Raw genomic sequence first — 24,092 nt, 5'->3', positions numbered from 1 at the left:
CTAGGGCCTTGCTGTCACACCAGACGGCAAACCTCCTCCATTTGAAAGACTAGCAATTTATTATGAACCCCAGTAGCTCCAGCACTTGAATAGTCATCCGCATGGACTCCAGAGCACCATCCTCTGAGGTGCTCTTTACAAGTCAATCATCAAGATAAGGAAACACATGCACTCCCAGTCTGCATAGCGAAGCTGCGACTGCTGCTAGACACTTTGTAAATACTCTGGGCGCAGACGCCAGGCCAAAAGGCAGTACACGGTACTGAAAGTGCTGTGTACCCAGTCAAAATCGAAGGTACTTCTTGTGAGCTGGAAGTATTGAGATGTGTGTGTAAGCATCCTTTAAGTCCAGAGAGCATAGTCAATCGTTTTCTTGAATCATGGGAAGAAGGGTGCCCAGGAAAACCATCCTGAACTTTTCTTGGACTAGGAATTTGTTCATGGCTCTTAAGTCTAGGATGGGACGCATCCCCTGTTTTCTTTTGCACAGGGAAATACTTGGAATAGAATCCCAGCCCTTCTTCCCCTGGTGGAAAACGTTCGTCTGCATGGGCCTTTAGAAGGGCAGAGAGTTCCTCTGCAAGTACCTGCCTATGCTGGGAGCTGTATGAATGAGCTTCCGGTGGACAATTTGGAGGTTTGGATTCCAGATTGAGGGTATATCCTAACCGGGCTATTTGAAGAACCCACCGGTTGGAGGTTACGAGAGGCCACCTTTGGTGGAAAAATATTAACCTCCATCCAACCGGCAAGTCGTCCGGCACAGACACTTTTAGAGTGGCTATGCTTTGATGGAGCCAGTCAAAAGCCCGTCCCTTGCTTTTGCTGGGGAGCAGCAGGGGCCTTAGGCGCACCCTGTTGATAAGAACGAGTGCTCTGGGGCTGAGCCTGACTACATTCCGGCATCCCGATAGCCTACCTACGCCTAGCATAGGAATAGGGAGCACTCCATGCCCACCCCCCAAAAAAACCCTCCTAGTTGAGAAGGCTGTAGCAGAAGGCGCCCAGCAAGAGAGAGACGCCATAGCATCATTGTGCTTCTTGATCTGGTCAACCAGATCTTCCAGCTTCTCTTTGAAAAGATTATTCTACCGGCAAGGCACATCCGCCATCCTCTGCTGGACCGAATGATCCAGGTCAGAGACATGCAGCCATGAGTCTATGCATCGCTATACCCCGAGTAGAGATTCTGGATGCCACATCAAAATCATAAGCGCCCCTGGCCAAGAATTTACAACACGCCTTCTGCTGCCTGACCACCTGACGAAAAAGTTCGGCCTGCTCCGGAGGAAGGGCATCGACCAAGGTAGATAGCTGCCTTACTGAGTTCTGCAAGTGAACACTTGTGTAGAGCTGGTAAGACTGGATACGGGCAGTGAGCATAACGGCCTGATAAGTCTTCCTCCCAAAAGAGTCCAAGATCCTAGCTTCTCTGCCTGTGGGCAGTACTCTTGGCTCTTTTGAGGGCGGAGACCACCTCCATGGAATTGTGAGGTAACTGAGACCTCATCAACCCAGGTTCACCATGGATCCAATACTGGGAATCAGTTTTCTTCGGGATCACGGGAGCAGACAGAGGGAACCACCAGTTTTGCATATGGAATTCCTTGAGTACCTTATGCAAAGGAGCCATCACAGCCTCCTTAGGTGGAGACGGATAATCCAGGACCTCGAGCATCTCAGCCCTGGGCTCATCCTCCACCTCCATAGGGAATGGAATAGCAGTAGCCATTTCCTGGACAAAAGATGTAAAAGAGATGCTCTCAGGAGGAGACAGCCGCCTTCCAGGTGGAGGGGAAGGTTCAGAGGGAATCCCAAAAGACTCACTGGAGGAAAAGTATCTAGGATCTTCCTCTGACTCCCACAAACGCTCCTCTTCTGTATCAGAAAGCACTTCCCTAAGGGAACTCCGAGACTGAGCCTGCCTCGACGCAGAGGATCAACATCCTCGATGGCGATGTCGAGAAGCCAACGCCCGCATAGACTGCGGTGAATCTTCCTCCACCGACGTTGAAGGGGAGTCGACCTGGGTAGCAAGCGGCACCAAGGATGGGGACCTCACCGTAGGCCAGACGCCACTGCAGCAAGCGGCGCGGAAGGCGCAAGCACCGACATCGAAGCAGACTGGCGCAGCAGTCCTTCCAGAAGCTCTGGAAGCAGGGCCCGAATACGCTCATCGAGAGCCACCATCAGAGAAGGCTGCGGGGCCAGTGGAGCAACCGGAGGCAGAATCTGCTGAGGTTCAGGAGCAGGTACCAGGCTGCCAAGAGGCCGATGCATCGGCACCTCCTGCATGGAGGGGGAGTGGTTCTCTCGTTGCCGACGCTTCTCAGGTGCCGAATCCTTCGATGCCCCGGAGCTCCCGGCACTGTGTGTCGAATGAGATTGGTGAAGGGCCCGTTACCGAGGCTCCTAGTGTCGACGAGGAATCTTCATGTCTCCTCAGGGTCGGGTCCGACGATGGTCAGTCCCAGGGGGCCTGCATAGCAGGAGGCCTCGAGACAGGTGGAGACCCACTCAACACCTCACTGCTCCCAGCGTGACTGGGCCTCTCAGCAACCATTACTTCTGCTCCTGATGTCGATACTTCCCTCGATGTCGACGTCGCGGACCTTGGTACCAATGTTGAGGCTGACGTCGAAGGACCGGACCGAGACACAAAAAGTTTCTCGCATTGGGCTTCTCGAGTTACTTGGGTCCACTTCTTCATATGAAGACAGAGAGCACAAGAAGCTGGGCTGTGGTCGGGCCCAAGGCACTGGATACACCAGGACTGGATATCTGTACCTGAGATGGTCCGGTTGCACAGAGTACAACGTTTGACATTGCTGGGTGTCTTCGATGACATGGAAGGAAAAACGGCTCCGGTGAAATCAAGACTCGATTGTGCCCAATAAAAAGGGCACAAAAAAGGAGACGAAATCCTAAAGCTGGCTGCTTCGAAAAAGAAAGGAAACTTACAAATGGGGAAAAAGACTAAGGATTTACTCAAAAAGGAAACCTAAACTCATTTTTTTATTTTAAAGAAAACAAATTAAAATAACAGAAAAAACGCAAAAAAAAAAAATCATCGCTCACAGAATAAATTATTTCCCGGGCCAGTACGAGGAGCCCAGGAGTAACCTGCCTCACCTCGTCGCAGAAAAAAGTAACTGAGGTACGCTCTGCACGAGCACTGGAACACTAGCAAAGTTTTTGTTTTTACTATGGCAAAATGCCGGTTCCCGAGCCAACGCAGATGTCGATCCGCGTGTGAGAATAATGCAGCCTGATTGTCCTCTGAGAAACTTTTTTGAAAGGCAGTCTGGACCAGAAAATAAAACGGGCCTGGGGTGGAGTGGTTGCCTCAAGAGACCTGATCCAAACAATGTGAAAGAGACCATACTGCAGTTCTGCAAATTTCCCCTATTGAGGCTGATCTCATGAGCTACAGACACAGTTATAGCTCTAGCATAAATGACATGACCCTCTAGTGTCAGCCCAACTGCGGCACAAGTGCAGGAATTACAGTTTGCTAGCAAATTCAAAAGAGCACATTTGCCAGTGGCAGCCTCTATCCTGTTTGGATCAAAAGAAAAAAAGTTGGGTGGACTTTCTATGAGCTTAAATCTGCTCCAGATAGAAGGCCAAAGTGTGCATTGCGCTTTCACCTTTGTGGGCATGAGGTTTTGGAAAAAACGACAGAACAACTGACTAGATAAGATGGAACACTACTTTAGGAAGAAACTTGGGATGGGTGTACAAGGTCACGCTGTTGTCCACTGAGCATGCCTTAAACTGAGGCATGCCATGAGAAGTCAAGAATGATTGAGACACTATGTTAACGCTACCCCAATGTTGCAGCTCCTAAAGCCATGGAGACTGATGCTTCCAAGGCTGATGCACCAGTCTTATTTGCACCAAAAATTTGTTTGTGCTTCTTCTCATAACCATAGAATATGAGAGGGATCATGACTGGATCCCAGGCACTGCAAGCATCAGGAATGGGTACCTGTTATGGCTACAGTCCTGCTGCACAGGAAGATTTCTTAAAGTCATGGGGAACTTTTTTTCTGGGACATATCTTAAAAAAAAAAAAGCTGCAGCAAAATCAAATGACCTGATGAAAGATACCCGATCAGGTGTCCAAGTCCTACTTTGACCAAAATCAAGCTGGCAAAACAGAGGGGGAAACTTAGAAACAACCAACAAAGCTAACTAAAGCAGCTATTGGGGGGGGGGGGGGGGGGGGGGGGGGGAAACATCACACAACAGCAACAGGACTTATTTAAAAAACCCCACACAATATGGCAGAAAAATTCCTCTGAATTATCACCAGACATGAACTGAGAGGGAGCACCATAAAACTGACTGCTGAGCTCTGCAGAAAAACAGCAACTGGCTAGGAACTATGCAATACTGACAGGTGGGAAGGACATGCGTGGTAGAACTCTTAAAGCTTTTGCTGAAGCTGGAGAGCTGTTCCTATGCAAGGGCTCTGCTGGATGATGTCACCCACATATAAGTATCCTGCTTGTCTTCAGAGAGTAACTGAAAAAAAATAAGTTTCCTGCTCTGATAGGTCATTTTTATTTTTTTATTTTTTTTCGGGGGGGGGGGGGGGGGGGGGGGGGAGGCGGCGGGGAAGGTGGTGGCAGTGAAGGGAAGGGTTATGATGAATTGCTATGTTACTGTCTTTAAGGGTGATTATGTAACTGGTGAATAAGATAGAAGTAGGCGGCCACTATGTTCTGATTTTAATTTGCTGTAAATCACTTCATGTTCTTTTCTGGAAAAAAGTGATATAAATAAAGTAGCTTATTAATACTAGAACAAACTACTTTTCAGAGCTGTTAAAACATTTAGGGCCCTGTTTCCTAAGCCGTGCTATAGGTGTGCTATTGTTTTTAATATGAGCTAAAAATTAGCTGCACAAATTCTAGAGACGCCCATAGGAATATATGGGTGTCTCTACCATTGGCGCGCACTAAAACACTAGCTCGCCTTAGTAAACAGGGCCCTTAATCTCAATTCCAGTGACACCACCTCCTATTTCATAGTTCCCATGCTTTCAGAAAATGAGTTGTGATCTTGGTTGGTCATCTTCAGAGCATGGATGCGTTGATGTTGACCAACTCAATTGAAACAATCAGCAGCACTATGTTAGTGTTTCAGTATGGCGATGGATGTTAAAAAATTAGAGTACAGCAAAGTTTCTTACTTGACACAAGTGGGCAATGTCATCTAATGACACCAAGAAGTAGTTATAATGCTTCTGAGTATTTGCAGGTGTATCCATACTCCAGAGCTAGTACCTCATTTCAGGGACGAACTGAGAGTGGTCTGGGCTCCTGGGCACTGAGAGTGGTCTGGGTCCCCCACCCGGCTACTCCACGACATCCCCCCTTTACCACTGCGCTGCTGTCTCCCCTACCGCTGCAGCCGACACCCCCACCATCCCGGTCCTACCTGAAGGGTCCTGGTGGTCTAGTGGCCTCTGCAGGGTGAGCATGTTCTTTCTTGCCTGCTGCACTGCCGCTATTCCCCCACCCGCCAGCGCCGCCGTGTTTTCAAAATGGCGGCCGAGATTTACTGTCTCACGGGTCTCAACAGCAGATGCAAATTTAAAAAACTGACATATTTCAATCACTATATTATAGGTTAACAAATACAAAGAAAACAAAAAAAATGGAAAATATGATACCATTTTATTGGACTAAATACATTTTTCAATTAGTTTTCAGAGGCCAAAACCTCAGGTCAGGACAGTATACTGCTGTTAAGTATTCTGTTCTGACATGAGAAAGGAGGGTTGGGTCTCTAAACATTAGTAAAAAATGTATTAAAATTAGTCCAAGGTATCGCCTTATTTCCATTTTCTGTATTTATTAACACAGCTACTAGAATACTTTATCCTAAACTAAAAATAATATTCATTTTTTCCTACCTTTGTTGTCTGGCCGTTTACTTTTTCCAATTGTGTTGCTTCCAGTCTCGTTTCTTCTTTCCTTGATCTCTTCTTAACTCTCACCAGCGCCTGCCCCTTTTTCTATCCACATCTACTCCCTCTCTCTCTCTCTCCCTTTTCCATCCAGCATCTGGCCTTCCTCTTCTCCCTACATCCAGCGTCTGGCCCTTCTCTTCTCCCTACACCCATTGTCTGCCTCCTCTCTCTCCCCTTCCATCCAGCCTCTGACCCTCCTCTTCTTCCTGCATCTAGTATCTGCCACTTCTCTCATTTCCATCCGACGCCTGTTCTCCATCTAGCATCTGTCCCCCCTGCCGCAGCCACCACTGCTGCTGTTTCAGCAGTGGCAGCAAAAACAGTGAAAAAGATCATGGGGACACACTGTTCCTGCTCTGCCCTGGAACAGGAAATTATGTCAGAGGAAGACGGGATAGGCAGCCATGAGCAGGAACAGTGCGGCCCCGCAATCTTTTTCTCTGTTTTTGCTGCCGCTGCTGAAACAGCAGCAGCAGCAGGGGGGTATTGGGTGGGAGTGGGGAGAGTGACAGACCTCAAAGTCAGAGCCTCTGGGCCCTGCCCAGTTGCCCGAATGGTCAGTCCGCCCCTGCCTCATTTTGAATGCAGCTTGGAAAAAATTATTGGGGAGGGAGATGAGACTTATGTTTTAATCCTTTTGTTTACAGACTACTCCTAATATAGGAGTAAGCAATTATGCTTTTTCTGTTGACCAGCAGATAAAATTGCCCAAAGCTGGTGTCTCCTCAACTGAAGGATTCTGTAAACCACAAGAGAATATTTTTAAGAATATGTGTTGCCTGGTTCTTGAGATGTGATCGCTAACAATTAGTAGTTCTGAGCAATCTGACCTCTATTTTAGCAAGAGTTAAGGATAATTATACAAAGAGGCTCTAATACTGCTTGACCAAAACCACTTTCTCTCCTGGATGTATGGGCAAAGCAACAGTAAGATCTAAAAATGTGTAGAGAAGAGAATGTTGCTGCTTTGCAGATGTATTCTAGTTCCTGCAACACTAGTTGAGCTGAGATTGCTATTACTCTAATTTGGTGGGCCTTTATTTTATTTCAAAAGCCAGATTGCTGGCAGCAACATCAAATTTCACTAAGTAGTTAACTACTTTCTCTTTCAGGTGGTACCCCAGATTTTTGGGGTTGCAAGAAAAATGGAACAAAAGAATATCATACATTCAGGCAACTAAGTAGGATGCAAGTGCCCTCAGCACTTCTACAACTAAGGATTTTCCTAGAACAGGGGTAGGCAACTCGAGTCCTTGACAGCCGCAGGCAGGTCAGGTTGTAAGCTCTGTCGAGCAGGGACTGTCTCTTCATGTTCAAGTGTACAGCGCTGCATACGTCTAGTAGCGCTATAGAAATGATAAGTAGTAGTAGTAGTTTTCAGGATATCCACAATAATCTATCTCCTGCATATTCATTGTGGATATCCTGAAAACCTGACCTGCCTGCAGCTCTCGAGGACCGGAGTTGCCTACCCCTGTCCTAGAAGACTAAGAGGTAATGCTATTGATTGGTTAATGCAAAAAACCAAAACCACTTTTGGTAGAAACTTAGGGGACAACTTATAACACGACCTGTTTGGAAAGAACTGGATACATGAAGCTTATTATGCCAGTACTAATTGCTCAATGATTTTACCAGCACAGGTTACAGCTAGGAGGAAAACAATTTTCCAGGAAAGGAACCTAGGTCTTGCAGATTCTATTATCCAAATAGCAATTTCAAGTGCATCAGCACTACAAATTAAGCCCCATGGCATCAGTGTTTTTTTCTGGTTCAGGTGGTTTTATGTGCAGACATTCTCTCAAAACTGGAGACTAGGGGGGTAGAAGGAAATGGGTGAATCACTGGTATTTTGGATAAGCTAATATGGCACTAAGGTGCACCTTAAACTGATATTTTTAGACATGCTTGAGACAGATGGGAAAAAAGGTATTTCTACAGGATTTGGAAGGACAATTGAAAAGAGTGTGTGTGTGTGTGTGTGTGGGGGGGGGGGGGGTTGAACACCAGGTGAGGAACCTTTTCCACGTAAACACACAGGATCTTCATGCAGAAAGTTTTTTTCACTAACACCACAACTTGTTGGAGAAGTAGGTCTAAGACCCTGGTGGGTGCTCAACATCCACGATGTCAAGCTAGGGATGACACAGGGGGATGTGACAGTTTCCTGATCCTGAATGATCAGGTTTGGAGATAATTTTGCCCATATAGGTTCCTTTCTCAAACTTCCAGTAGTAGTGGTAGCCAAATTTGTTTTGGCCACTATAAGTATCATGACACTTTCTTTTTCCTAAGTTTGCACAAAGTTCTGGCTATTAGAATTGGCCAATATATTTTATTTATTTGGATTTCTTTACCACCTTTTTGAAGGAATTCACTCAATGTACAGTAAGAATAAATCAAACATAAGCAATAGACAATTACAGCAGTAAAAATATTCAAATAACAATGCAAAGTATGGCATAGTATACTACTTACAATGTCAACACAATATGTAATAAGATATTTTAATAGACAGCGTAGAGTATAAGCAAAGATGCAACATATAGATAGATAAGAGAGTAAGGTAAAATTATGTATCATACCTGATAATTTTCTTTCCATTAATCATAGCTGATCAATCCATAGACTGGTGGGTTGTGTCCATCTACCAGCAGGTGGAGATAGAGAGCAATCCTTTTGCCTCCCTATATGTGGTCATGTGCTGCCGGAAACTCCTCAGTATGTCGATATCCAAGCTCCATCCGCAGGACTCAGCACTTAGAGAATTACACCCACGAAGGGACACTCTGCCCAGCTCACCACCGCCGAAACGGGGGAGGGGAATTAACCCAGCTCATCCCCACACAAGTGGGGGAGGGGAATCCGTCCAGCTCATCCCCGCGGAGCGGGGGAGAGACACCACCCCGCCGATGCGGGGGGATCTGGCTTATCCTGCAACCGCAACCGCGGGAGGAACTGACTGACCCTAACACCGCCGAAGCGGGAGGGGTACAAAACTGCCCTACTGCCGCACGAAGCGGGAGGGAGTGCCGGCAGAATTTAAGTCTCAATCCAGCCCCGTAAAACGGAGGGGAGAGGAATGCAGCAGCTCACTGTAACACAAATTCGTCTCAACTCTTGAAGAATTCATTGAAAAACTTGAACACGAAGTCCTCCTGAACAGGAACTGAAGACTAAACTTGAACCTGAAATGCAACCAGAATATAAACAGTACAGATATCTGGGAGGGGCTATGGATTGATCAGCTATGATTAATGGAAAGAAAATTATCAGGTATGATACATAATTTTACCTTCCATATCATCATGCTGATCAATCCATAGACTGGTGGGATGTACCGAAGCAGTACTCACCCAGGGCGGGACATTGAAATCCCTGACCGCAACACTGAAGCTCCAAACCGGGCCTCCGCCCGAGCAGCCACAGTCAAGCGGTAATGCCTGGAGAAGGTATGGGCCGAAGCCCAAGTTGCCGCCTTGCAAATCTCTTCCAAGGAGACGGACCCGGCCTCTGCCATCGAGGCCGCCTGAGCTCTAGTGGAGTGAGCCTTCAGCTGGATAGGCGGCACCTTCCCCGCGGCCACATAAGCCGCTGCAATGGCTTCCTTGACCCATCTTGCCACTGTAGGCTTAGCAGCCTGCAGACCCTTACGAGGACCTGCAAACAGGACAAACAGATGATCCGATTTCCGGAAATCATTGGTCACTTCCAAGTATCTGATGATGACACGTCTCACATCCAGAAATTTGAGAGCAGAGTATTCCTCTGGGTAGTCCTCCCTACGAAAGGAAGGGAGACAGAGCTGCTGATTCACATGGAAGCGAGAAACAATCTTGGGCAGGAAGGAAGGCACTGTGCGAATAGTCACTCCTGCCTCAGTGAACTGCAGAAAAGGCTCTCGACATGAGAGCGCCTGGAGCTCGGAAACTCTTCTGGCTGAAGTGATAGCCACCAAAAAGACTGCTTTCAACGTCAGGTCTTTCAGAGATACCCTCGACAAGGGTTCAAAAGGCGGCTTCTGCAATGCTCTTAGCACCAGGTTGAGATTCCACGCAGGCACCACTGAGTGCAGAGGAGGGCGCAGGTGATTAACTCCCTTGAGAAAGCGCACCACATCTGGCTGCGAAGCCAGGGAAACACCCTTCAGGCGGCCCCTGAAGCAAGCCAGAGCCGCTACCTGGCCTTTAAGGGAACTGAGCGACAGGCCTTTCTCCAGACCTTCTTGCAGGAACGCCAACACTGAAGAAATTGGAGCAGTGAAGGGAGAAAGTGAGCCTGCTTCACACCACGCTGCAAAGATACGCCAAACCCTGGCGTAAGCAGTAGAAGTAGAGCGCTTCCTCGCTCTCAGCATAGTGGCGATGACCTTGTCTGAGAAGCCCTTCTTTCTCAGACGCTGCCGCTCAATAGCCAGGCCGTAAGACCAAAGGGGGAGGGATCCTCCATCACCACGGGACCCTGATGTAACAGGCCTTGCTCCACTGGCAGTCGCAGAGGATCGTCGTCTGAGAGCCTGATCAAGTCCGCATACCAGGGACGTCTGGGCCAGTCCGGACCCACCAGGATTATCCGGCCCGGATGCTTTGCCACCCGGTCTAGCACCCTGCCCAACATGGGCCAGGGCGGGAACACATAGAGAAGCTCTTGTGTCGGCCACTGTAGGAGAAGAGCATCTACTCCCAGGGATCGAGGGTCCCGTCCTCTGCTGAAAAAGCGCGGCACTTGGCAATTGGCCGATGACGCCATCAGATCTAGGCTCGGCTGGCCCCAGCGCTTCGTGATGTCCAAGAACGCCTGAGCAGATAGCTGCCACTCTCCGGGCTCCAAGGTATGGCGACTGAGAAAGTCCGCCTTGACATTCATGACTCCGGCAATGTGGGCCGCTGACAGCTGTTCCAGGTTCGCTTCTGCCCACTGGCATAGATTCATGGCCTCCTTGGCTAGAGGGGCGCTCTTGGTACCTCCCTGGCGGTTGACATAGGCCACAGCCGTGGCATTGTCCGACAGGACCCGTACTGGCTTCAACGCCAGTACCGGGATGAACTCCAAAAGCGCCAACCGAATGGCCCTGAGTTCCAGGAGGTTGATAGACCACTTTGCCTCTGCAGGAGACCAGAGCCCCTGCGCTGTCCTTCCCAAGCAGTGGGCTCCCCAGCCCGACAAAGAGGCGTCCGTCGTGACGACAATCCACTCCGGGGTCACCAGAGGCATTCCTCCAGACAACTTGTCTGTCTGCATCCACCAGCTCAGCGCCTTGCGCACTGCTGGGTCCAAGGGAAGGCGCACAGCATAATCCTCCGACATCGGAGTCCAGCGCTGCAGCAGAGAATGTTGTAGTGGTCTCATATGAGCCCTGGCCCAGGGCACTACTTCCATCGTGGCCGTCATAGAGCCCAACAGCTGCACATAGTCCCAAGCCCGAAGAGGAGAGGCTACTAGGAATTGGTCCACCTGAGCCTGAAGCTTGACAATCCGATTGTCTGGCAGGAACACTCTGCCCACTTGGGTGTCGAATCGAACTCCCAGATACTCCAGGGACTGAGTCGGGCGCAGCTGGCTCTTCTCCCAGTTGATGATCCACCCCAGGGAGCTCAAAAGAGCAACCACCCGGTCCACAGCTTTGCCGCACTCTGCATAAGAGGGGGCTCGGATCAACCAGTCGTCCAGATAAGGATGGACTTGTACTCCTTCCTTCCGCAGGAAGGCCGCGATGACCACCATTACTTTGGAGAAGGTCCGCGGAGCAGTAGCCAACCCGAAAGGGAGGGCTCTGAACTGGAAGTGTCGGCCCAGGACTGCAAAACGCAGAAAGCGTTGATGAGGAGGCCAGATGGGAATATGCAGGTTCGCTTCCTTGATGTCCAAGGAAGCCAAGAACTCTCCTGCCTTCACTGCCGCTATAACAGAGCGGAGAGTCTCCATGCGAAAGTGCCGCACTTTCAAGGCCCGATTGACCCCTTTGAGGTCGAGGATAGGCCGGACAGAACCTCCTTTCTTTGGTACCACAAAGTAAATGGAGTAACGTCCCTTGCCAGTCTGATTTTCTGGCACCGGAACGACCGCACCCAGGCGGATCAGGTTGTCCAAGGTCTGCTGCACTGCCACAGCTTTGACCAGAGACTTGAAGGGAGAGAGTACAAACCCGTCTCTTAAGGGTCGGCAGAACTCTAACTTGTAGCCGTCTCTGATGACTTCCAGCACCCAAGCGTCTGAAGTTACTTTGGTCCACTCGCCCAGAAACGAGGACAGGCGTCCTCCAATCTGCACTGGGCCATGGACCAGGACCCCGTCATTGGGTACGAGACCCTGGGGGAGGACCGGAGGGCGTACCTCCGGGACGGCGGTCTCTGCGAAAGGAATGCTGCTTGGGGGAGAAGTTCCTTTTGAAGGAAGAGGGGGCAGAGGAGCCCGACTTGCCCGGGCGGTACCGACGGGCTTCTTGAAACCGTCCTCTGGAGATACCAGGGTGAGCACTGGCCCGAGCCCTGACCTCTGGTAACCTCTTGCCCTTAGACGTGCCGAGATCGGTCACGATTTTGTCCAGCTCGACCCCAAAGAGCAGCTTGCCTTTAAAAGGCAACTTAGCCAGGCGGGACTTAGAGGCGTGGTCCGCAGACCAATGTTTCAGCCAAAGCCAGCGCCGCGCAGAGACTGTCTGAGCCATGCCTTTAGCCGAGGCTCTCAAGACATCATACAGTAAGTCTGCCAAATAAGCCAAGCCCGATTCCAGGGCCGGCCAGTCAGCCCTCAAGGAAGGATCCGAGGGGGAAGCCCGCTGCACCATCGTCAGGCACGCCCTGGCCACATAGGAGCCGCAAACTGAGGCCTGCAAACTTAAGGCAGCCGCCTCGAAGGACGACCTTAAAGCCGCTTCCAATCTTCTGTCTTGGGCATCCTTTAGGGCCGTGCCACCTTCCACCGGCAACGCCGTCTTCTTAGTCACCGCAGTGATTAAAGAATCCACGGTAGGCCTAAGAAAGGCCTCACGTTCACTTTCAGGCAAAGGATAGAGGCGGGACATAGCCCTAGCCACTTTGAGGCTCGCTTCCGGGACATCCCATTGAGCCGAAATTAAGGTGTGCATGGCATCATGCACGTGGAAGGTTCTAGGCGGGCGCTTCGTCCCCAGCATAATGACAGAGCCAACAGGGGCTGAGGGAGAGACGTCCTCTGGTGAGGATATCTTCAAAATGCTCATGGCCTGCAGTAACAGGTTGGGCAAATCCTATGAGCGAAAGATCCGCGCTGCAGAGGGGTCATCCGCTCCATCCGAGCGGGAATCCGTCTCCTCCACGGAATCCCCAAAGGACCGTTGGGAGAACTCAGATACGCTGCCCTCATCTACATCAGAGGAAACAGCGTCCTCTAAGGCCTGGGAATCCACCCGAGGGCGTTTACTTCCGGGGGCCTCAACCCCGTTATCGGACAAGGGAGAAGGGGCAGCGTTTTGCATAAGGAAAGCCTGATGCAGCAGCAAAATAAACTCGGGGGAGAAACCCCCCAGACTGTGTATTTCAGCAGCCTGGGCCACAGCCCTAGACGCACCCTCAACCGGCGCTCGCAAGAGCGGGGGAGCCACATGCTGCGCATCCAAGATGGCGTCTGGCGCGACACTCCGCGAAGGAGCCGCGCGGGAAGAACGGCGCTTAACTTTAGCCGCTTTTTTGCCGTCGCCCAAATCAAGGGCGGCCATGGCATGAACGTCTCCCAGCTCAAGGGCGGCCCAAGAAGCCGTCCGAGCAGAGTGGCCGGCCAAGATGGTGGAGGCGAGCAGCGGGGGATGGGCGTTTATGGCGGGAAAAACCGCCGCGCCGGAGGAAGACCCGGGACACTGACCGGCCTCCAAACTGACACCCAACAAGGGCGAATCAGACTTTAAAACCCCCGCATCCCCGCTAGAAGCGCACACGCGGTCCGGGGAGCTATTCTTCGCGCCCTCGCCCTCCGACGCCATAGGCCATGTGGAGATCAATCGGGGAACCCCCTGCCCGCTATAAAAAGGTAAAAATTACCTGCTTCTCACTCCGAGCTGTAACGACCTGGTGTCCCAGTGAGTAGCTGCAATAAACGTTTAAATAAACGTCGAAATAAACGCCCTTAAGGACGTCAAAAAATTTTTTTTTTTTTTTAACGGAGCCAGCGGGAGGGGGGAGAAAAGGAGGGACCTGGCACCACCAGGTTTGCACTTGCTCAAGAAGAGCCCTCAACCCCAGGCACTCAACAAAACCTAAAAATTAGGCTTGGAGGCCTAGCCAGAGCTGCTGCTGTGTATGACCACCACCTGCTGAGATAGAGAACATACTGGGGAGTTTCCGGCAGCACATGACCACATATAGGGAGGCAAAAGGATTGCTCTCTATCTCCACCTGCTGGTAGATGGACACAACCCACCAGTCTATGGATTGATCAGCATGATGATATGGAAAGAGAGTTAGAAAATAAGGGAACTAATTTAAAGAAAGTTGCACATTACTACTACTACTATTTAGCATTTCTATAGCGCTACAAGGCGTACACAGCGCTGTACAAACATAGAAGAAAGACAGTCCCTGCTCAAAGAGCTTACAATCTAATAGACAAAAATAAAGTAAGCAAATCAAATCAATTAATGTGTACAGGAAGGAGGAGAGGAGGGTAGGTGGAGGCGAGAGGTTACAAGTGGTTACGAGTCAAAAGCAATGTTAAAGAGGTGGGTTTTCAGTCTAGATTTAAAGGTGGCCAAGGATGGGGCAAGACGTAGGGGCTCAGGAAGTTTATTCCAGGCATAGGGTGCAGCGAGACAAAAGGCGCGAAGTCTGGAGTTGGCAGTAGTGGAGAAGGGAACAGATAAGAAGGATTTATCCATGGAGCGGAGTGCACAGGAAGGGGTGTAGGGAAGGACGAGCGTGGAGAGATACTGGGGAGCAGCAGAGTGAGTACATTTATAGGTTAGTAGAAGAAGTTTGAACAGGATGCGAAAACGGATAGGGAGCCAGTGAAGCGACTTGAGGAGAGGGGTAGTATGAGTAAAGCGACCCTGGCGGAAGACGAGACTGGCAGCAGAGTTTTGAACCGATTGGAGAGGGGAGAGGTGACTAAGTGGGAGGCCAGCAAGAAGCAGATTGCAGTAGTCTAAACGAGAGGTGACAAGAGTGTGGATGAGGGTTTTGGTAGAGTGCTCGGAAAGAAAGGGGCAGATTTTATGGATGTTGTAAAGAAAGAAACGACAGGTCTTGGCGGTCTGCTGGATATGAGCAGAGAAGGAGAGAGAAGAGTCAAAGATGACCCCAAGGTTTCGAGCCGAAGAAACAGGGAGAATGAGAGAGCCATCAACAGAAACAGAAAACGGGGGGAGTGGGGAGGTGGGTTTGGGGGGAAAATGAGAAGCTCGGTTTTGGTCATGTTTAATTTCAGGTGGCGTTGAGACATCCAGACAGCAATGTCAGACAAGCACGCTGAAACTTTGGTTTGGATGCAAGGTGAGATATCAGGGGTAGAAAGGTAGATTTGGGAGTCATCAGCATAGAGATGGTAGGAAAAGCCATGGGATGAGATTAATGAACCAAGGGAAGAAGTGTAGATAGAAAAGAGGAGGGGGACCAAGAACAGAGCCCTGAGGTACGCACGCCGACAGGCAGAGGGATAGAAGTAGATGATCCACCAGAGTGAACACTGAAGGTGCGGAGGGAGAGTTATGAAGAGAACCAGGAAAGGACAGAGCCCTGGAATCCAAGTAAGGACAGGATATCGAGGCATATGCTGTGATCGACAATGTCAAAAGCAGCGGAAAGATCAAGAAGAATGAGGATGGAATAGAGACCTCTGGATTTAGCCAGTAATAGGTCATTGGAGACTTTAGTAAGCGCAGTTTTGGTTGAGTGGAGAGGGCGAAAACCAGATTGTAGTGGGTCAAGAATAGCATGTGAGAAGAGAAAATCAAGGCAGCGGTGGTGAACACCACGCTCAAGTAATTTGGAGAGAAAAGGGAGGAGGGAGATGGGTCGGTAATTAGAGGGACAAGTAGGGTCGAGTGAAGGCTTCTTAAGGAGAGGTGTGACCACAGCATGTTTAAAGGCAGTAGGGACAGTTGCAGTGGAAAGTGAGAGGTTGAGAATGTGACAGATAAAAGGAATAAGAGCAGGTGAGATGGCATTAAGAAGGTGGGTGGGAATGGGATCAGAGGAACAGGTGGTACATTTTGAGGAAGAAAGGAGAAGTGTAGTTTTCTCTATAGTAACTTCAGGAAAGGAGGAAAAGGAATGAGGGGAAGGAGAGAGAGGGAAATGAACTAGTGGAGGGAGAGGTGGCGAGGTAGAAAATTCAAGGTTTATCTTTTGAACCTTGTCGTGAAAGAATTCAGCAAGGGTCTGAGGAGATAATGAAGGGGGAGTTGGGGGAGGGGTACCTTGAGGAGAGAGTTCAATGTGGTGAAGAGAAGTCGAGGGTTAGAGCCAAGAGAGTTGGTCAGTTGGATATAATAATCCTGTTTGGCGCATAAAAGAGCAGATTGGAAGGAGGTCAGCATGAACTTAAAGTGTAAGAAATCAGCAAGGGCCTGAGATTTCCGCCAGAGGCGTTCGGCGGAGCGGGTACAGGAACATAGGTAGCGGATATTAGAAGTCAGCCAAGGTTGGGGTTTTGTACGCCTTATAGGGCGGGTCATCAATGGTGCAAGTGTGTCTAAGGCAGAGGATAGAGTATTGTTGTAAGAAGAAACAGCCTCGTTGACAGACGTGGATGGTGCCACAGTAGAGAGGAGGTTTGAAACATGGGAGGATAGAGATGAAGGGTCAATATCGTGAAGATTCCTAGATACATTAGATAAGATAGGACGGGACTGGGAGGGAGGAGATTTAAGTGTGAAAGTTATAAGATGGTGATCAGAGAGGGGAAGATCAGAGGCAAGGAAACTAGAGGGTAAACAGTTGGAGGAGATCAAGACAGTGACCATTTTGATGAGTGGGGGAGGTGAAGCATAGTTGGAGATTAAAGGAGGATGTTAAAGCGAGTAACTTGGAAATATAAGAGTTGGAAGGATCATTAGCAGGAACATTAAAGTCACCAAGGATGAGAGAGGGGGAGGAAGGATCACGGAAGAAGGCAAGCCAGGCATCAAAGTCACTGAGAAAGGATGAGGTCAGAGAGGTGATTAAATATGATCTTAGCTAGGGTGGGAGTGGATAAGTATGTCCTGCTGTAGTATGTGTAACCTGTGTCACTCCTTGTGTGTCCAAATGGGACGTGTGATCCAAAGTGAGGGGCTGGTTCCATGTGCGAGAAAAGTCTGCAGGTTGAATCCTTCTGAAAAGTAGAGGAACAGAAAGGTGGTGGCAAAGCTGAGAATCATCCATGCCAATGAGAAACACATCGATGGATGCTTCTTGAGGTATCAAGATCTCTAGCACAGGAAATGAAAAAGCTATCCTGAAAGAGGACAATTGGACAAAATCATCAAACCCTGCAGAATCAATACCCCAATGCCCCTTCCTCAAACTAAAGAACAGATATTTATTTATCAATGTATTTTACCCCACATTATCCCCACAAACATGCAGGCTCAATGTGGCTTACAAAACCAGAGAGAGACAGAGATCTCTGGGTGATATCAGAGACAAATTAGAAATGAAGGGCAAAAGTGCAAGAAAGAAAAGACACTTTACATAGAATGGTACAAAAGAATGGGTCCAACCAGAATCCACGTTTGCATGCTTGCAGGGGTTATAGTCCTACATAGGTCTTGTAGAAAATATTTGTGCAAACAGATGCGTTTTTAGTGCCTTACAAAAGAGAAGGTAGTCACTCAGACTGGTTATGGCTCTGGGAAGTGCATTCCAGTTTTGCGCACTGATGAATGGAAAGCTTGACGCCTGAATAGAGCCATGCTTACATCCTTTCCAGCTTGGGTAATGCAAAGTGAGATATAATCACGATGTTGGGCCAGCATTTCTGGCAGGCAAGTCAATCATGGTCAGCATGTAATTTGGTACAACCCCATTGATGATTGTGTGTACCATGGTGGAAACCTTGAATACAATTCAATATACAGTCCTGGAAGCGAATATGCTATCTATCTCTGAGAAAGCACATGTTATACTTCTGGCACTTTTTAGAGTTACAGGGATAGAGCAGCATTCCTCTTTTTTGGCCAAATGCTGCTGAAGCTGCTGACACTGCCAAGCCTTGAGTTGGGTCTGGTCGGGATTAGCACGAGTCTAGACGAAGAGCTCTTTTCACGAGGTTGGTATTCCCTCTCGGAACCGAAGCAGGGCCCGCAGAGTTAGAGATGGGAGTCAGGAAGCTCCTTCTTCAGTCCTGGGGATAACTCTTGATCCTTGTTGCCCACTATTCTGAGCTTTATTTTTATTATATCAGGAGAGAACAGTTGCATGTTGCCAGATAGTGGAAAACTTGACTGGAAAGGTCTCTAGCCACACATATTCAAGGAAGCCAACAGTAAGGAAACTAAACTTCCCTGAGCTAGAGAGCTCTGTACATTGGGTTCATCCAGGTGATGTCACTAGTCAGTGTGCTTGCATCTCCCCAGCATGTCTATGTTTTAATCCCTATTATAGTATCAAATTTACTCATGACAGCACTAGAAAACTGATATATACTATTTACCCATACAAACAGTATGTACAAAAATCAGAAATCCAGGATTGGCTTTAGTAGTTCTGTTTGGTGTATCAATTTTAGTTCTCTTGTTAAGAGGCAGAAATTAGATTTGTAGGCCCCTTGAAATGTTCATATTTCTAACCCTAAAATCACTGCTGAAAGAACACCTGCCTAATGAAAAGGGGACTAAGTTGACCAACTCATTTCATACCTGTCAAGGTATGAATATCAAATATTTATGACACTTCCAGCCCATGAATGCCAATCTTGGCTAGATGTGGCCAAATTACTAGAAATGAAAGGCTCTATAGCTCTATATAAAATATCCAGTTCCCCCCACTAATGTAAAATTTGCATGGCATACTTTACCTAGCTTGACTGCAAGAGTTTTTCATGGCTTCAGAAAAAAAAAAAGGAATATTGCAGCCTGAAATAAGGTTATTCCGAGGGGAAACCCTAGTCATCTGACTTCAGAATAGTAGGTTGTTGAGCTACTGATGACTCAGACAAGCCTTTTAATTCCACTATAAAGAAATCAGCACAACAGTGGAGAGGGGTACAGAATGAGAGCAAAAGGCTTCAAATGAGCGATGACTCACTTTCCATTCTGATGAGTCACCCAGTGTTACTCCATTGCTACCAACATGGAGGCTCGGGTGATTAGTCACTGCAATGAATTTCTGACAGAAAGGATTCTCCCCTATAAATAATCATGAGCGGTATCTGGATAGTGCTTGTGAGGAAACATGACTCACCTTTCCAGCATGCTGGGCAGCACCAAGCGTGTCATCTAAAAAAAGAAACAAATGACAGATATAGGTTTTACAGAACACACATATATATTTTAAGAACTGTGATGGCTATGAATGCAAACAAGAGAGTCAACAAAACACCTCCACTCCCAAATACAAATCTAATGGGACTAAAAACCAGACATCGAGTAGCAGCTTATTTCTATGATTGCACCAGATTAAATTAGTAGTTTTCTTGTAGTTTACCTGGTGTGACTCTAGTACATTTGACCATTACTTACCTCTAGTGATTTATCTATTGAATGACATGACTCGAGACAGATATTTGATTTTATTAATGTGATGGTACCAGTTCACATTTCCCAAGATTCTTGGGTTTCACCCCATGCATATTTTTAAACAAGGCATTTCAAGTAAGAAAAAGGCATATGGATGTATAAACTTAATTCAACAAAAATAAACAAACAAACAGCATGAGATACCAGAAGGTTTCAATGTCTCATTCATAAAAAGCTTGTCTTTCTGTTTGTTTGGATGCTAGTCATTAGAAATACAAGGGCTGTGTTTCCCCACACAGCTCTGTAATTTCCCTTAACAGACATTCTTAATTACACACAACACTCACTTTTGATTCGGGGCTTATTTGCTGCTGCTGAAGTCTCTCAGTTTGGTACATTGCCACTTGGTTAAATAAAGAAAGCATATTTTAAGATGCACCCCATCTTGGGCTATGTAAGATGGTGCCTTTCTGAATCTGACCTTCTGTCTGAATACATGGCTTCAGCTGTAACTCAAGTCATTCTGAGAGGATAATATTGCCATTAAAGCAGTTAGGCTCTTCTACTCATTCACCACATATCAGCTCTGTGACCTCCACCTTCAACCACACACATCAACCACTTTCTTCTACTTACTACTGGGTTCTAGTAGAAATCCAAAACAGAAGACTACTATCCCCTCTACTGCAGTATGACAGACTACTGGATCTGCAGCTTTAACCTTGTTTTCCCTTTTCTAAGGAACCTTAATTCTTGTCAAGTTTCATACTATTTTCCACAGAAGTTGTTTCATGCATCCATCACCCTTTAAAGCACTAGCAGATACCTGTAGTGGCCCCAGCATTCCTTCCTCCCTCCCCCCAAAAAGTCAATTCAGGCACCCTCTTATTCTCTCCTCCCACATACTGCCTTTATATCCCTCATCACTATCCTCACATTAATTTTTTCCTATACTAGGAGAAGACACTATGTGGACTCCTCCTCTTCTCACAACAGACAGGCAAATACTGCCCATCCATGCAGTTCCTGGATTCTAACTTTCTCTGCAAAGAAGTCTAAGCACAAAAGCTGGGAAATGCATGTGAGAGTGTGCCAGTAAGGTATGAGTGAGGGGAAGGGATGCAGAGGTACCCTATTGCACCCCTCCTTATGTCTCCTATTATGTTGGGAGCAGGACAGCAAACAAGCACAGCTGCCATGCTGGCCCAACAGCCAACCTCAGGGGTGATGTGTGCCGATGTATACTGTCCACCCAACATGGACAAATAACCAAATTCTACTACTACTACTGCTATTATATACATATAAAATAGCAGTAGCAGAATTTGGTTATTATTTACTTGCTTGCAGTTCTCTGTTTCTTCACAACCCAAACAACCTCCTGTGGTTTTTCTGGATGGCATTCACTATTCAACCAGTGAGTGTTCCAAGCCTCAGTTTGGTGTTCCAGCTGCCTCTCTGAGCATGCCAAGCCTCATTCTGGTGCTCCAACTGCTTCTCTCCCTAGATTCCAAGTCTCATTCAGGAGTCACCAGAGATTTTGACCACACTCCAATGGGAATCCCGTGGCAACTTCTCCATCCCCGCAGGATCATGGTAATTCCCATTCCCATGCACTCTAGTTGGGAAGAAACAGACGGCTGCGAGCAAGCAAATAATAATGTGGATTCCTGCAAGTACGGGTGGGGATGGAGGAGATTAATTGTTGGGATGGGTTAGATTCCATTAGGGATGGGCAGAGATAGGTGAAATTCTGTCCGTGCAACTCTCTAGGTGACAGTTTTTACTGCTCTGCTCTTTAGTTCATCAGTTGGGAGTGTCCTACTCTTGAGATTTTCCTGTAAATATCTAGTTTATTTTTAATCTGTGAAGTATGTATTTTGGGAATCCGCTATCTGTCTACCTTCTTAGCTGCTAAAGGACTAACAGATGGAGCTTCTTCTATCTAGAAAGACTTAGGTTTAGATAGTTAGTATGATCTTTTCTAATTCAGCACAAGTTATTGGTTACCTTATTATTTCTCTCTTTTCCCCCCATTTCAGAATTGGATCCTCTTACTTTGTGTACTGGAGCCAAGATTTGAAGTTGCTGTTTTCCATGTTTCTGTTACTAAGATGTTCTTCATGGGCTTTTCTGTACAAGTTATTTGCTTGTTTGTATTTTGAAATTAGCATAAATAAATTTTTTTAAAAACCTAAGAATGTGACATTCAATATATTGTGGAGTCTTAACGCCATCTACAAATTCTTGACTGCTTCTACTGCTGCGCCTTGTGACTTTGGGTAAGTCCCTTTATCCTCCATTATCCTCCATTGCCTCAGGTATACACTTATATTTTAAGCCGTTCAGGGACAGGTAAATAGCTGAATATAACCCATCTTGAGCTACTACTGGAAAAGTATGAGCTAAATCCAATACATTAAAAAAAAACAACACACCACCACATGGATAAATAAGAAAATGGCAGTGGTTTGATAGATAGGGCATGTTTATTGTTTTCTACTGTAACCACTGCCTTAAAGTATATCATGCCAGCACTGTCTAACACATGGACAGGAAACCTAATAGAAAACGGGAGTGATTAAAATACAATGTACTTTAAACAGTGTAAAAATATAACGTACTTTAAACAGAATCAAGCCAAATCCTCCCTTTGTCATATGCACTTATCATTCATTCCTTTCAGAAGTAATGGATTTCTAATACAATATTTTCTTCCTCAATAAACTAATGCATCTTTTAAACCCAAAGTAGCAGAAATCACTATTAAACCCCAGAGACTACCTGATGGAGAACTGCTGGTCATATAAGGTTTGATAGTCATAGGAAAAATTTTACTCACCCCAATACCCAAAGACACAAAGAAAAGCACAAGCGAAATAACTAATTACAGACCAGTAGCATCTATACCACTAATAACCAAAATAACCGAAGGGATGGTAACAAAACAACTCACAAGCTATCTAAACAAGTTCTCAATACTGCATGATGCCCAATCAGGATTCCGATCGAATCACAGCACAGAAACAGTATTAATTACCCTAATGACTAAATTTAAACAAATGATTGCAACCGGCAACAATATACTCCTCCTACAATTTGACATGTCAAGTGCCTTTGATATGGTTGACCACGGAATCCTATTACACATACTTGAATATTTTGGCATCAGAGGCAATGTCCTAAACTGGTTCAAGGGGTTCCTAACCTCGCAATCATACCAGGTCACATCAAATTCAACTACGTCTGCTGCATGGACACCAGAATGTGGAGTACCGCAAGGATCACCCCTCTCTCCAACTATTTTCAACCTAATGATGATACCCTTGGCAAAACTTCTATCAAACCATAACCTTAACCCATATATATACTCCGACGATGTGACAATATACATCCCTTTCAAACAAGACATTAAAGAAATCTTCAATGAAATCAACCAAAGTTTACACATCATGAACACCTGGGCAGATGCATTTCGATTGAAACTGAACGCAGAAAAAAACTCAATGCCTCATACTTACCTCCCAATACAACAAGAATGAATTTACCGCTATAAACACACCAAAACTAAATCTTCCAATTTCAGAAACTTTAAAAATCCTTGGAGTCACTATTGACCGCCACCTTACACTTGAAACTCACGCAAACAACACAACCAAAAAGATGTTCTACTGCATGTGGAAACTGAAAAGAATAAGACCATTCTTCCCAAGATCCGTCTGCCGCAGCCTAGTGCAATCACTCGTACTCAGCCATCTGGATTACTGCAACTCACTATACGCAGGTTGTAAAGAGCAAGTACTGAGAAAACTTCAAACAGCCCAAAACACAGCAGCCAGACTCATCTTTGGGAAATCAAAATACGAAAGTGCGAAACCCTTACGAGAGAAGCTACACTGGCTCCCACGCAAGGAACGCATCACTTTTAAAGTAAGCACACTAGTCCACAAAATCATCCATGGTGAAGCCCCAGCCTACACCTACATGTCTGACTTAATAGACCTACCACCCAGAAATGCTAAAAGAGCATCTCGAACTTTCCTCAACCTCCACTTCCCTAATTGCAAAGGCATAAAATATAAAGTGCTGCACGCATCAACCTTTTCTTATATGAGCACGCAATTCTGGAATAAACTACCACGCAACCTGAAAACGATCTACGAACTAACCGACTTCCGCAAACTACTAAAGACTCATCTCTTTGAAAAAATCTATCGAAACGATCAAAACACATGAAGTCCACACACACTGTTAGCAATGCATCAATACATTCTCTTCTGTACTCTCATCCCCCGTAATTTTATCACATTTAAACTTTAATTTACAGATAAAAATGTTATACCTGAATGTTCTGTTGCCCTATTAGTATCCCTTGTTCTTCCACTGTCCCATCGTTCTTTTTCCTTGTTCTATTCCCTTAACGATACTTTGACTTTGTCTTAACTTAACTCCTCACAATGTAACCCATAATCGAGTTGTAAC

General features: G+C 46.9%; 1 protein-coding gene across 1 annotated transcript in view; it reads right to left on the bottom strand.

The window, feature by feature from the left end:
* The window catches only part of HSD17B12 (hydroxysteroid 17-beta dehydrogenase 12), a 342,292-nt gene that overhangs the window by 50,358 nt on the left and 267,842 nt on the right, over positions 1-24,092 (bottom strand). Inside the window, exon 7 of the mRNA XM_030200806.1 lies at positions 19,336-19,370. Within this exon, the coding sequence (XP_030056666.1) occupies positions 19,336-19,370 (35 nt within the window). The remainder of the gene's footprint in view (positions 1-19,335; positions 19,371-24,092) is intronic.

Source organism: Microcaecilia unicolor, chromosome 4, assembly GCF_901765095.1.
Source record: "Microcaecilia unicolor chromosome 4, aMicUni1.1, whole genome shotgun sequence".
Lineage (NCBI taxonomy): Eukaryota > Metazoa > Chordata > Amphibia > Gymnophiona > Siphonopidae > Microcaecilia > Microcaecilia unicolor.
This window is presented reverse-complemented; position numbering and strand designations above follow the sequence as displayed.